Below are 13,845 nucleotides of genomic sequence, written 5' to 3' on the forward strand. Positions count from 1 at the left end.
CGACCACAAAGACCATTTCAAGGTGGGCATAGTCAACAGAGCAGTTCAGTAGCAGATAGTTCTGATTCCGGTAATATTGAATAAATCGACATTAAAACACTACAATTTTTTAATTGAACAACACAGGGCAGCAAAACGGCGGCCCGGGAGTTTTCAGTGGAGCATTTGCGGGCTTTTTTCCTTCGCCACAACAATTCGCCACAGGTTTATCGGACGGAATACAAAGTTTCGTGGGAACGATACCGGCAATTGGGCAAAGTTTCCAGTCAATTTTGCCGAGTTTTAGTGACTTTCAGCTGCCGCAACTACCCCAATTCAATCCTGGAGGTACAAAAAAGATTTAAACTTGCTTGTGTTTGCACATTTATTCATAGAGCTCACTTTCAACATCAAAAACAGTTTTTCATATTCATGATGAAGGCTTCATAAAACTTCGATATAAAAGTAGCAGATGCAATCCAATCAACACGTTTTTTGCTTTCCACAAAGACAATACAGGACCGGTTACGTTTGCTCCACTTTTTCAAGGCTTCAATCCGAGTTCTTCTACAAACAATTTCAATCGGCCCCCCGTTTCATCAGCTCCCATTGCTACAACTCTATCACCAGTATCGTCTACCCCATTTACTACAACGACTGATCCAGACGATGTGATCTACAGCGATGAGCTGAAACCTGTTCACGAAGATTACGATCCGATAACTGATCCGTATATTAGCAATAAATTGCCTCCTGGTTAGTGCGATTTATCTTTCGACGATGCAGGATTTAGGTTTTCTTTTTATTTAACTTTGGGTGTTCGCAGAGAAGCTTTTTAATGTCTAACGGGATTTTTGTTGTTTTAGGTGTATTAACTCCGGGGCAGTACTTGGTAGTATCTAATCCGCATTTAGGGAGCTACACGCATGATATAAGCGCTTTTAATCCTACTAATTTGTATAACAAGCTACAGCAAGGCGTGATGGAGGCTTTGGATGAATTTGGGAGCTTTTTTTGAAGACTTTAGGAGGTATGCGACTTTACTAACAATGGGGGGGTTGACTTTGAGGAATTGATGAGTTTTTTGTTAACTTAATTTAAATTTTCAGGTATAAACCGGTATAACTATAATAAAAAAAGTGGGTATGGCCAATCGCGCTCTGTATACGATACGCGCAATAAGGATGGCCCTCAACCAAGACCAGAAGGACGAAGTTTCCGATTTCCTTCATAGGAGTATTTGGAATAGTTCAGAATAACATTAGCAATAAAATCCATATATTTTTGTAAATATATATAATTCGCAATTAGGAACAGTGTCTTTCTCTTACATTAACACATTAGATAATACAAAATGCAACATTTTTAACTTTTCAATTTAATTCAGCTGAATCAGGCCGATATCTAACAGATATATCGACGTGCCATTTTCAATAGTAGCTGCTACATCCAGAAGATTGCACGACGTAGTAGAAAATTCGTACATGCTAAAAATGAGTTGAAGAAAATGTGCAAATGAGCCAAGAAACCAGCAAGAACTTACCTTAAGAGCACCGATCCAGTATAGCGAGGATTATTCAACCATTTCATGTACCTTTTAGCAATATTATTTAAGGTAACATTATACTGTATTTCATGGTCTTTCAGCGGGTTCACCTCTAATAGTGTTACATTATTAGTCGGAGACGCATTTGGTTCATCTGAAAATTTTTGAGAGCGAAAAATAAATGAAAGTAGAACAAATAATTTGGAATATAAAATTGAACAATTATTAAGAGAAGCACAATGTGTGCAATTTTTTTGCTAATTTTTAAACTTGTCCAGGCGATGAAATAGAGGCAGTCGGGTAAGTAGATAAAGAACTTTAAAAGACACTGAATTATTTCAGAATAATTAATAATCACCACGAGATGCAGATGAAAAAGATCTAGGAATCAAAAAAATTCCAAAAATGTTACTGAATATTCAGAAGAAGAAAATTCAGTTTTGGAAGAACTAAGACAAGTAAAAATGGAAAACCAAATGCTGGAAGATCGAAATTACAAGATTTTAAGACCAAATAACCAAAGCGCTGAAAATGTTAAGGAAATGGCAAAACTAGATTGAAGGGTACACGAAATAAAGCAGTGAGAATTAAAGTTAAATTCAAAGAGAAAAGAGATCAGAATGATACAGTATTCATTATGATGAGCTATTGAAAGACAAAGAGGCATTAAAGAAACTTTAAAACAAATAGCAACACAAATCGGAGAAAAACTGCATATAAATAATACTAGAAAAATATGTCTGGAGTCAAAGTCTGGATATTGAGTTAACGCAAATTAATTCAAACCACAATAGGTTCAATTTCAACCCAAAACCACAAAGCGTTGCCTTCAACTATCCACAAAAAAAATCACCACCCTGCATAAATACACTCACCCAGCAATTTGACCAGTCTAAGTGCCCCACTATTCAATGAAGTTCTTAGGATGATTTTCACTCTTGTATTATCGTTGTTCGTCAATCTTTTCGTGACAATATAAAGGCCAATTTTGCCACTTAGTTTTATGTCACAAGCAAAAATCCTATGAGCAAACATGCCTTCTGGGGCATCCTCAAAATTATCAGTCGATATCAAGCAAACGTTTTTCGTTTCAAAGAAGCTTCTGGAAAGACAAGCGCAGTAGTTCAGCGATTCAATCTGCTGATACTTGGGAATTGTTTTGAGATTTTCCGGGTAGAGAATCCTGGATATTTGCGGTTTTTGAATGTACATGTTGTAGAAGTTCTGAAAATTGCAACAATATAATCCAACAGACTTTGGTTTTCCATCGCAATAACTTACATAATCCAGACCGATGTGGAAGTCTGTTTCGAAAAAATCGTTTATGGGATGTGTGTAGAGGTACGGCCAAAGACTTGCCCAAAATGCGTCATCTCGGTTCAAAAATCTGTGAAATGCGGTTGATTGCAGGTTCTTTTCTAAGGTTTCATGCGTCCATCCAGGAGCGAAGATCGCTATGGATAAATCATGCTTTCGAGCTAATTTCGTCGCCTAAAAGCACAATTTTGGGCTGAAAACTGTAAAATGTATTTTTCGTCTGAGTACCTTGTAAGTGTTAAACATCCCACCGCCAAACATTCCTCGACCAAAAACATCAATTCCAACAAAAACATCAAAGCGTCTGGCTCCAGCGGCTTCCACAGACTTTATGAGTGTTGCTTCAGTCCAGGTGTAGTTTAAGAAAATTGCGTCGCAACAGTCGAAGAAGCATCTAAAATTGAAATTTCCTAACAGTAACTTTCAAAAAATGAAAAAATCAACTATGGAACCAACCTATTTTCTGAGCTTAACTGATTTTGCCATTTAAGTTCTCCATTCTTTGTTACACTGTCGTACCAAATGACCACGTTTTCACTATCCTGTTCGTGTGTTTTCCTAGTGAGAATATCCACGAAACTTATGAGAAGTCCGGGGTTTTTCACCTTATTCTCGAAATTCAAAAGCCACCCATCGAAACCGAAAGTTCGTTGTATTTCGGTAAGCTGATAAACAAACTCTCGCATTTCAGTGCTGGAACTGAAAATTTCTTCATCGCATATCTTGATTCCTTCATTATTTTCCGTGATTATTGTTCCTGAATATAAAAAATGCGTGATTGGAGAGATTGTTGATGTTGTGAGCTTCAGTACCTAAAACTTTAACTCCATTTCGGTGTCCAGCATTTACCCAAGCCAGCGGAGGAATTGTTATAAAGTGGTGGCTGAAGTAAATAAAATAGTCGATTTGCGACCAGTTGTAGAAAGGATAACCGTCTGTGACCAACGTTTTATCTTCTTGTCCCTCAAATGGTATATACCTGAGAATCAATAAATAACAGCAACATTTAACCACATATAATGCAAAGGTTCACTTACGAATCTGCTTGATATCCGCCTTTATAATCGTGGCATACCAAAGTTTTTGGAACAGTTCTGCTATCAATACGCGAGCCAGGATTGAAAGAATCCTCTTGACAATGGCAATCTTCTGGATTATTTCTAATAACAAAACTGGAGCGTTTTTTCAATGGCAGCACTCGATTCACCCATTCTGGGGGATTTGCCAGACAATCTTTTATATCGGCGTAGTTGCTAATTGGTCTACATTGTGAGAAACTTGGAATCATCTTGCTTAAAACCTAAATAAACATGGACGTTACTAAAAAACCTAAATATGTATATAAACTATATATAACAAAGGATGAGGCTTATGACTGTGACAAATTAAAAAAATATATACCTGAGCTTGTTTTCGTGTGATTAAATTACCTTTTATGGGGCAACAGCAGTAAAAGCTGCGAAAAACGATACAAAAACAACAACTAGCCAAGAAGTATTACACTGATCGGCTAAGACTCTAATCGGCTTTTGTACATATAGATAGTAACATTTATTTATCACTCTGGCCACTTTTACTGACCTGTTTCCTGTTCTTAGTGTGTGAATGATTCCATGCATTTAATGCATACAACTTGATCAATGCATTCTTTCTAATCTTTAGCGTATGGTTGTACTACAAGGTGGTTTACATTTTTATTTACAGAAATGATCAATGTAGCATAATATAAGGCAATACAGTGTGTTTTATAATGATGGAAAACATTCTACTTGGTATTTATTGTGCATGTGTGTCAATTTAATATGAGGAACAAAATAAATAATATAAAATTGGTTTAACTAAGTGCAGAGACGATAATTTCAATTGGGGGTCCGTTTGAAAGGCACCATAAAATTTGATCGTTGTGGGGAACTGTAGCACCTTAATAGTCGAGTATTGATCATTAATAATTATAAATGTTCAATTATGTTGTGTTATATAATAAGTTGATTTTAATCGTGAAGAATCGAATGCGGATGATTACAATACAATAAGGCAGCTTTGTATAAACTTATGTCTTATGCCCTTCGTTCCTAGAAATTGGAGGTGTTGGCGTACCATCCTCTCGAATTTTTCTAGAATTTTAAAAAATATTAAGCAAAAGGATTCATTTTAGAAAGAAAGACAGCTGACGGATTTAGGTGAGGAAAAAAAATCAACAGGTTAGTGCTGTACCAAGTTTTTTTTAAACGAATGTATTTAGAAAAAACATAAAAACTTCTTTGCAATATAAATAAAAAGTTATTGCTTTCATGCGAAAGTCTGTACAGGTTTTTGCAGATATTGGACAAGAACTAAAAGCAATGTTTTGAATCCATGTTTTTTCCGAAAAAAATTGTTTCAAACTAAAGCTACAATAAAGACATTTTCTTACTGTTTAATTAACGCTGAACCAGCGAATCTAATATTTTAGGCTCTTTGAATGTTAGCAATTGCATATTTGGTCGACTAACTTGATGGATCGGATGTTTTTAAAATCAAACCCTATTTATTTAAATGTTGCTTTAAAATGCTTATTAAACAGGCCTGGTAGATTCTTTATCTATGATTCTTTCCACAACTTGCATAATGCATACGTGGAGAGACAAAGATATGAGCAACCACAAATATGTTTAACTGTTATCTAAATAATTATTATCATAATACATAAGCCCTGGTACGAATCAGTGAATTATAATTATAATAATTATTTAGGAGTGAATTAATATGCTCATTAAGCAACTGGTTTCATAGTTGGATCAAAAGCAAATATGACATTGACAAATTTGTAAAGTAACAATTAAGTACAACAATAAAAATCGCAATTTACTAATTGCTTCGTTTAGTAGTAGGTAAGTAGTAAAGTAGAACTTACTAAACTGCTTAACCTGCCTGGTAGATAAAATGTAAACTTTACAGATAACGTGCAGATAGGCAGATATAGATACAGTAATAAATATACAGTTTTTACAAGATTGAAAAAAAGTTCTATTTGTTGTGTCCGAAAAAACTACCCGTCTAAACCCGTCCCGTTAAATAACTTCACAATCCGGTTCGCAACACTATTTGTGTAACAAATTAATTTTTATAAATAAGGTTAGAAACGCGTTATTGATGGAAATGGTTGTAAATAGGTTTTTTAATATCTATTTTACTATACATATATAGATAACATATATATTAGTACAAGATGAGATAAGATAAGAATTTGCATACAAAGGTCGCAAATTTAACTATAAATTGAGACAAATATATACATCTGGCATTATCATTTCGTACCAAACAATTTATTTGGTTTGTTCATTTATTTATCTAGTTACTTTTGTTTAATTTTCTTATTGATCCAAACTAGAAATTAAAAGTAGGTGAAACCACCATAATTGGCAACATAGTTTAAGTTTCAATCTGCGTTTTGGGAGAGTTCCTGTCCTCCATCCTTCTTCAATCCTTTCAGATTTTCGAAAGTTGATTTGAAATTTTACATTCATGATCGCTAAAATGTCAGTGTTTCATTTGGTCAATTTTATGCATTGTGTGTTTTCTGAGGATTCGTACAAATAACATCAAATTTGTAAATTTCTAGAAAATTCATGTGTAACTTCGATTTCTTCGGAATTTTCTCTGCCTGCTAGAGCTTTTGCTATAAATTAAATTAATTGTAGAAAGTTGATGGCAGAATCCATTGAAGTCTACCATTCCTAATTATAATTAGTTAATTAAGTTCCTAAATCTTATAGTTACATAAATAGATATATTTTAAATATATGTAATTTGCAGCATAATTTCTACGAAAAACACCATGTACACATTTTTCAGTTTTCATTCGCCATGCAAAAATTATCAAGTCTAACTGACGATTTAGTTCTGCTCGGGCTGGCGAATGCAATTGTGATTTTCTAAATTGCTTCTAAAAGGCAGACATTTTCTAATTTCGAAGAACTTATTCGGTTGCACAGTATGATCGAATACATACGTGTTCGACCAATACAATTTTCCTTTAAATTAATTATTTAGAACTGCAGTTTGCCAACATCAACCGAACTAAGTTGAGGTCGAATGAATTCTTCCCAGCGATTTCTTTGTTTCTGGCATTTAAATTTAATTCGAAGAACGTCGCATTAGATCCCCAGAAAAGCAATGAGTAACAAATTTAAAAATACGAGCAAAATACCGATAGATTACTGTCTAAATTAATATAACTCCGTTAAAGTAACGTGTAAGCACAATATAGTTTTTATTTTATTTTGATACAGCAGTTATTTATTGTTAATATCTCGAAAAAAACTAATCAAACATGATTGGAGGGCAAGTGAAAATTGACCCGAATTTGATTAAAAAAATGATAACGATGATGAAAACAAAAAGTAAAAAAAAGCGCTTTAATTAGGAAAATTAAAAAATAAAATCATTAATAAAAATAAAATGGTTTTGGAGATGTGGAGGTATATTTCGAATGTAGAGGCACTGCGAATAAGGCATCGATACACTTACGAGAACGATTTCGATTTACGACTAAACAATGCCTGTTTTGAGGGAAACATTTCCAGAAACACACGCTGGAAAAAAATACGTCAAGTGATTGATAATGAATCAAAAAACACTAAAATAATTTAACAAGATCATAAGGCCAATAGAATAATCCGAAAATTGAAATGCTTTTGCGAAATCAGCTATAACAGCAATACTTGGAAGCAAAAGTGGTTCCAACATGACGCCTGCCCACTATCAATTGGCAGAAGAAAGAAATCATCTAAAGAACGTTTTCTGTGGTCCCCAGATTTTGCGGATTTAAATCCTCTAGAATTTTTCATTTCAATTATCTGTAAGTAGTAAAAGCGACGATAAATGAATGCTCCTTTGATCCACGCAGAAAATTAGTGAAGCTAGAAGGAAAATAAGGGCCAGTAAACTCGGCACTTGACCAGTTACTATAAGTTTTTTTAGCGTCAATCAGAAAAAAAAATAAAAAATAGTTCCTATTAATATTCGTTAGTTAATTATACGTTATTACGTATTGGAAAAATTGTACTACGGCCTAAATAAATAAGTACTGCTTAGGAAATAAGCACTTTTTATCTTATTTCAGACTGAAGAAAATGGTTCTCCTTTTTGTGTTTATGGGCATTAGCCAATAGGAATGGAATTATAAGGAAGACGTAATTAAATCTGTATTAAAATTAATTTAAATCATTTATTGTATTTTTCAAAATGCGTTAAATGGAATGGAAGCAACATTATCTAAAGACATCCTGTATTTTTCTAGATAATATTGACTGATAGCATTTGCTTTGATTTGTTGAATTATGAAGCTTTAGATGGAATAATGCAAGCTACAGTGCAGTCTTACAGTGCAGTTTAATTAATTTATTGACTTCAGTTTGGTCGTTGATTAGACTAAGGTTAAATAAAAACAACAATTATTATCAAGTTTATTGTACAGGAAACGAACAAGAATTAGTTTCGGTGCTTATAGTTAAAACACCATCCATCTTCTCCTTAATACCGAAAGCTGTTAACATTAGTCCATACAATGCAGATTTTTATGTTAATGACTTCTGCGAAAGCTTTATATAAGTATTATTTGTCAAATTCCTAGAATATATTCGCATTGTCTTATAACCGTCGTTCATCCGACTTAGTCAGGTAACTGACGAGGGATTTACTTGGCCATTATCTTCTTACCTGAACAATTAACCGAAGAAATTCGTGAACAATATTTTTAGCCATGTAGTAATATGGTTTTTCAATTGTGTTATTACATACCTTCTTAACTTTATCGGTTCTATGCAAAATTTCTAGTTTTGCTTTAAAAATAACTTTCATGCCAATGTTGTTCTTCTTGATCGGTTATTTGCTTCTCGGATTTTTAAGCCCGTCAATTAGCCGTTAGTTTTAGTATCATGAGTAGAAACTGATCAGGATTTGTCTCACCCATGTTCCGGCTAAAAATATAATGTTTCTGCTAAGATCAAACTAAATTTAGCGGAGATTTAAAATGAGTATTGCTACTGTTCAGGTCACTAAAATGCATATAATTCCTCCTGCAAGCTGCAAGTGTATTTATTTGTCCCTCCCAGTGTTCCTCAATATACCTATAAATATATTTAACTGTTTGGGCAATGCTGTTGCTTAAATAAATAATAAATATTTATTTTTAATTGCAAATAATACGTACATTCTGGAACGGAGTTAATTGAATAAAAAGAACTTTCCAAAAAACTCGTCATGTTTGTTGGCAGCCAATTGAGTATAAATAAATAAACCGTTTTATATGCATGTGAGTTTACATTTTCCGGGATTTTCCTGTCCAAGGTTTTTCTAAAGCATTGTTTCCTGCTGTACGATATTTTCGTATTTACAGACCTGGCAGAACGTAAATTGTTTTCCGAAGGATTTCTCACTTAGCAAAATCCTTGACTAAGAATGAACGAGTTATTGTTACCACATATATCACTTAATTTGAAAAATTCATATTGTTTATAGGATAATAATCACAATTTAAATTGATAATCATAATTTAAAAATTACCAGGTAGCAGGGATTTCACACAACTTGCAGGTATTCCGCTGCAAGATTTATTTGCTATTGTAATAACATTAGATTTTTTCCTGTGTATTTGTATGTATTTTATAGACAGTAAAATTAAGTTCTCCGTGTATCAGCAATAAACGAAATGTTGACTGAGAAATTGCAATTAGAGGAATCAATTAGAGTTTATTTTCTAGTAGGTAGTAAACAGGGTGTTTCGAAATAACGTAGATGTATTTTAGGAGTTGATTCTCAATATCCAAATAATTAAAAAGATAGTGTAAGGATACGAGAGAAAAAAAAGAAAAGTCGACAAAATCGAATAATGCTTCAGCATTTAAAATGTTTTTTTAATCGCATAATTACATAAATGCTGCAAGAGCTTAATAATGATAACAAGGCTTAAGGATGATAGGCGATGATTACGGAAAACGCTTAATGATGATTATGATAAGATATACAGGGTGTTTACTAAAGGTACTGACAAACGTTTCGAAAAAGAGTGTTGAAACTTCGTAAAAATTCGTGTTTTTTGCTAATTTTGAATCTACTAAAAATGCGAAATTTTTTCAGAGAATTTAGCAAATCATTACTGAAAATTAGTCGCTTCTTTGGAGGCATAAGTAAAGAATTTAACTCTAAGAACTGGCAAAGAACTAAAGTATTGAAATTTATGCTGGTTTTAAAGAAATTGCTCCAATTTATTGTGAGAACAATAACCAAGTGTAAAGTCGATGACGGGCAAGAAGATGAGCTTCAGTAATTGGCCCACTTTATTTGCCAATAAATCGGGGAAAAGTGCATAGTGTAATACCGGCATTACAAATGTCAACACCCTGTATATCAGAAACGATTTGCCTTGGAACCTTAGCTTATGAAGCAAAAAATCCAACCGTCCAGTTCCAAAATCGAATCGGCTTTGCTAAGTGAATATTTTTTCTGGGAAAACTAAGGTTTTTGTAACTACAAAGTTTGCAAATGGGTCAGTTTTTTCAGTTTATATGAATTATGCCTATATATACAGAGTGTTTAAAATACGGATGTCGGAGCTAGAAAAATATTCCTCAGGCAAAAGTAAACTTTTGTGCTTTATTCACGTTGTTCTAAGTTCTTTCGATTCGTAGCTACATAATCTTCAGGGTTTATTGTCACATTTTGTTAATAACTCATGAAATAACAACGCTTTTTGAATACGAATCGGTATTTCAGCTAAAATACCGCCGATAAGTCCTATTTATAAGAACAAACTGAACAGAGCTGGGGGTTCTTTTTTGACTTGTCTAAGGCATTTTTGGTGATTCTCTGCCGGTTTCATCTCAAAGTCTTTCCTTCTGTGTTCAAATCTGAAAAAGATCATCCATTAGAAATATCTTACATTTAATGGTCGGTTCTAGGGCTGAGTATCTAATTAGGCGTAAGTACCAAATGAAGACATTATACAGATTTACAAGACTGGTGGGGTAGAAAATCACAATAAGGGCTGTACTTATATAAATAGCCTAAAGGTTCATCGTGCAACTTCAGTTCGACTAGGGAAAGTGGAAAAGCAGCCAGAGAGTAACGTGAAGTGTGCTGACAGTGCCTGTAAGTTGTAACTTGGTAAGTTTATAATTTCCCCCGATATATTTTGGTATCACCAACCACACCATGCGTGTTTTAAAAGATGTCGGCCGCGATTCAAAATTAGTATTCTCGTATCTCCAGTTCTGTTCGGTTAGTGATCGGCAGTTCGCAGGCAACGCGTACGAGCAAGTTCGTTAACGAATAGTTTTCACCAAATCGATCAAAATGTGTTTTTTGATTAGACTTTTAAAAAGTGGTTGCAATCAGTACAAAGAGACTTGAGGGTGGTTCAACGGATCGTAGATTGTTTCAACTTTTCATCAATTTTAGGATTCATTATTTCGGTTTTGCAACGGTAAGTCAGGGACTTTGATATCGTACAATGTCACTATAGTGTGTGTTCAGGAGATTTACGATTATTTATTTGCTCGCTAGATTGTTGTTGGATATCGATGCTTCCACGTCCACTTTCCACATTATAATTAACTTCTGATACAGAAGTTAATTATAATTATTCATTGGTCAATATACGATTTTTATTGCAGAAATGCTGCAGTACTAAGGAAAACTTATGTTGAAATACCGACGTAGGTTTTACACACCACGTTTCGGACAAAGTCTATTTCATAGCGAAACCATTAATAAAAACTTTGTCTATAAAATATGTCATTTTTACTTTATTAAAAAATACGCATTTTGTTGCTGTTCGGATCATGTTTCGTATGGATAATATACGGTGTGTCGCGTATACGGGAATGTTCAATAGGAAAATCAATGGGAAACTGCAAAAAAAGACTAGTAGAAGAGTGAAAATACGATAGAATACCACAATAATTGGTGAGAGCTATGCGGTTGAAATTATCACTGTAGGTATATTCTTTAGATTAAATAAATGTCATGAAATATATTTTATAAAGAAAATATTTTTTCGCAAAAGATTCTCATATTTTGACTTGTTAGATTGACTATTTATAATTATTCTTCTTATTTTATTTTATTACAATTTTCTTATTATCAAGGAAACATTAACAATGAAATGCATTTCTTTCTTCGTAGAAGCTTTTATCCTACCGAAAAAATCAGAAGGAAAGAAAAATATCATTTTACTATCTACAAATTAGAATTCCAGATAATAATTTCCGTACATGCCTTAGTTTAATAAAATGCCAAAACGTTATAAGTTAGAAGCTATTCTCAAGCAGATTCGTCTAGAAATCTGCATTGGTTTAGAAAAACTTGTATTTCTGGAAAATAGTCTTTTTTAGCAATAAGTACCAAAAAATGGAAATTTTATTTACAAATAGTTGATAGTCTTTAATTTTATTTCAAATTTAGGAAATGCTACAAACGGAAAACTCGTTCCATTCTGATTAATTAAAAGCTACTGAATCAAATAATCTTAACGCCAATCTTTACAATTTTCCAAAAGTCTCCATCTCCTTCGCATTTGAAGTTAAATCTAGAACTTCCATGTAGTTCCTGATTTCTTGAAACTCACAACTTTTCCTAGGGAAAAAGCGGTTTGCCACTATTTTTCGTTTATTAAACTTTACATTTTTCATAAGTAAAGAAGTCATGCTTTTTATTTTACGTTTCAAGCACCTCCCATCATAACGATGCTGCATGAGCAAAAATCAGTACTTTAAGTGGTTTGCAACCAGTTGCCGAAAACATAAAACGCGTTTAAACAATTGAAAATACATCGGCCAAATTTTGAAAATTTTTCAATTAAATTCATAGGCGAGCATTTTAAGTTAACGAGATGTGAATTTTCCATCCAGGTACTAATATTATTAGCGCACTTCAATGTCTCAAAAAGTTGAATAAATCTGGTATCTTTAACACCTTAAAAAGTGACCAATCAACTAGACAAAAACGGTAAAATTGTTACAACTTTGATTACAACTTACAGTTTTCATTTTCTGATCATTTCTTTAGCGTGAACCAAAATGCTACTAAGTCACATGCTAAGTTGCGAAAGAACTCTTAACGATTTGAATCTTTCTTTATTTGAAAACATTTATCAATGCGATGGAAAAATTTAACTGAACCATTTATCATATTCTGTGGAATTCTATTGCATAAAACAAATTTAAATTTTACATTTTCATCTGTACTAAACCAAAATGCAATTTGCTATTACGTACTTAACTGCTAATTAGCAAGCAACTTATTATTACCTAACAATAATAGTTGATATGCCTTAACACTATAATTGCTGAGTTGAGCATCGTTTCTATTTGTGCTATTAAAACAAGCAGATCCTATTGCATTTATTGCGTTCAATACATAACATGAACTTTTATTATGTGATCGGATTGTATTCCAGTATATTATCGAATGGACATAAAGCTGGACCGTTTGGAGGCCAGGTAAACTTACTAAAGTGCGAACAACTTCGGGAAAACCGCTGTTATAAATTGAACAAAAATGGCAAACACTGTTTCCGAGTAGAAAACAAGGCTAATTGCACCGGAACTAAACAAAAAATTGAAACAACCATTATTTTCTCGAGCGGTGGCAATTATAGGTAACAGTGAGTAAAATTGGCAATAACATTGCATATTTTTTGGAATCGTAATGTTTTTCCTTATTGCAAAATGTATCAGTGTATTTTCAGTAAAAATTCATAAAAATCCTGGTAGAAACCATGAAAGAAATTTTAATTAGGTTACACTGTTTTGTATATTTTCAATATTTCTAATTAAGATCCTAATCCGTTTTCGCACGAGCTTAAAAAACAATGTATCATCAATGAGGAATCGTTTAGCCCGGCAAACGTTTACACTAAGACGATAAATATATAAATAGGCATATTCCGGTTGAATCGATGAGAGGATTAGAAGTAAATAATTATTCAGTACATCCCGATTCAGACGTCCTGTTTTATATAG

At 33.2% G+C, this 13,845-nt stretch overlaps 3 protein-coding genes across 12 annotated transcripts in view; 2 read left to right on the plus strand and 1 right to left on the minus strand.

The window, feature by feature from the left end:
* Positions 1-1,168, plus strand: part of LOC109544622 (keratin, type I cytoskeletal 9) — a gene marked incomplete in the record, with an annotated part of 4,429 nt that extends 3,261 nt beyond the window's left edge. The window contains 5 exon segments of the mRNA XM_048663481.1: positions 1-70; positions 127-327; positions 490-735; positions 846-1,009; positions 1,089-1,168. Coding sequence (XP_048519438.1) covers positions 1-70; positions 127-327; positions 490-735; positions 846-997 — 669 coding nt within the window.
* A 92-nt stretch (positions 1,169-1,260) lies between these two features.
* Positions 1,261-13,845, minus strand: part of LOC109544621 (cytosolic endo-beta-N-acetylglucosaminidase) — a 25,529-nt gene continuing 12,944 nt past the window's right edge. For 2 of the 8 annotated variants that reach the window (XM_048663473.1, XM_048663474.1), the window contains exons 2-10: positions 8,624-8,802; positions 3,880-4,142; positions 3,655-3,821; positions 3,299-3,599; positions 3,071-3,236; positions 2,807-3,016; positions 2,401-2,749; positions 1,523-1,679; positions 1,261-1,466 (exon numbers count right to left, since the gene is read on the minus strand). In XM_048663473.1, coding sequence (XP_048519430.1) covers positions 1,358-1,466; positions 1,523-1,679; positions 2,401-2,749; positions 2,807-3,016; positions 3,071-3,236; positions 3,299-3,599; positions 3,655-3,821; positions 3,880-4,142; positions 8,624-8,683 — 1,782 coding nt within the window. In that variant the 5' untranslated portion in view covers positions 8,684-8,802 and the 3' untranslated portion in view covers positions 1,261-1,357. Of the gene's footprint in view, positions 1,467-1,522; positions 1,680-2,400; positions 2,750-2,806; positions 3,017-3,070; positions 3,237-3,298; positions 3,600-3,654; positions 3,822-3,879; positions 4,143-4,243; positions 5,672-5,735; positions 6,015-8,623; positions 8,803-13,845 lie in introns of those variants that run through there. The other 6 variants (XM_048663478.1, XM_048663479.1, XM_048663475.1 and 3 more) reach the window with 6 other exon arrangements.
* The window catches only part of LOC109544537 (G protein-activated inward rectifier potassium channel 3), a 30,129-nt gene continuing 27,339 nt past the window's right edge, over positions 11,056-13,845 (plus strand). For all 3 annotated transcript variants that reach the window (XM_019914786.2, XM_019914788.2, XM_019914787.2), the window contains exon 1: positions 11,056-11,306. The gene's annotated coding sequence lies outside the window, so the exon portion shown is untranslated. The remainder of the gene's footprint in view (positions 11,307-13,845) is intronic.

The sequence above is a fragment of the Dendroctonus ponderosae genome, unplaced genomic scaffold, assembly GCF_020466585.1.
Source record: "Dendroctonus ponderosae isolate FM_Combo_2020 unplaced genomic scaffold, Dpon_F_20191213v2 Dpon_F_20191213_2, whole genome shotgun sequence".
Taxonomy (NCBI): Eukaryota; Metazoa; Arthropoda; class Insecta; order Coleoptera; family Curculionidae; genus Dendroctonus; species Dendroctonus ponderosae.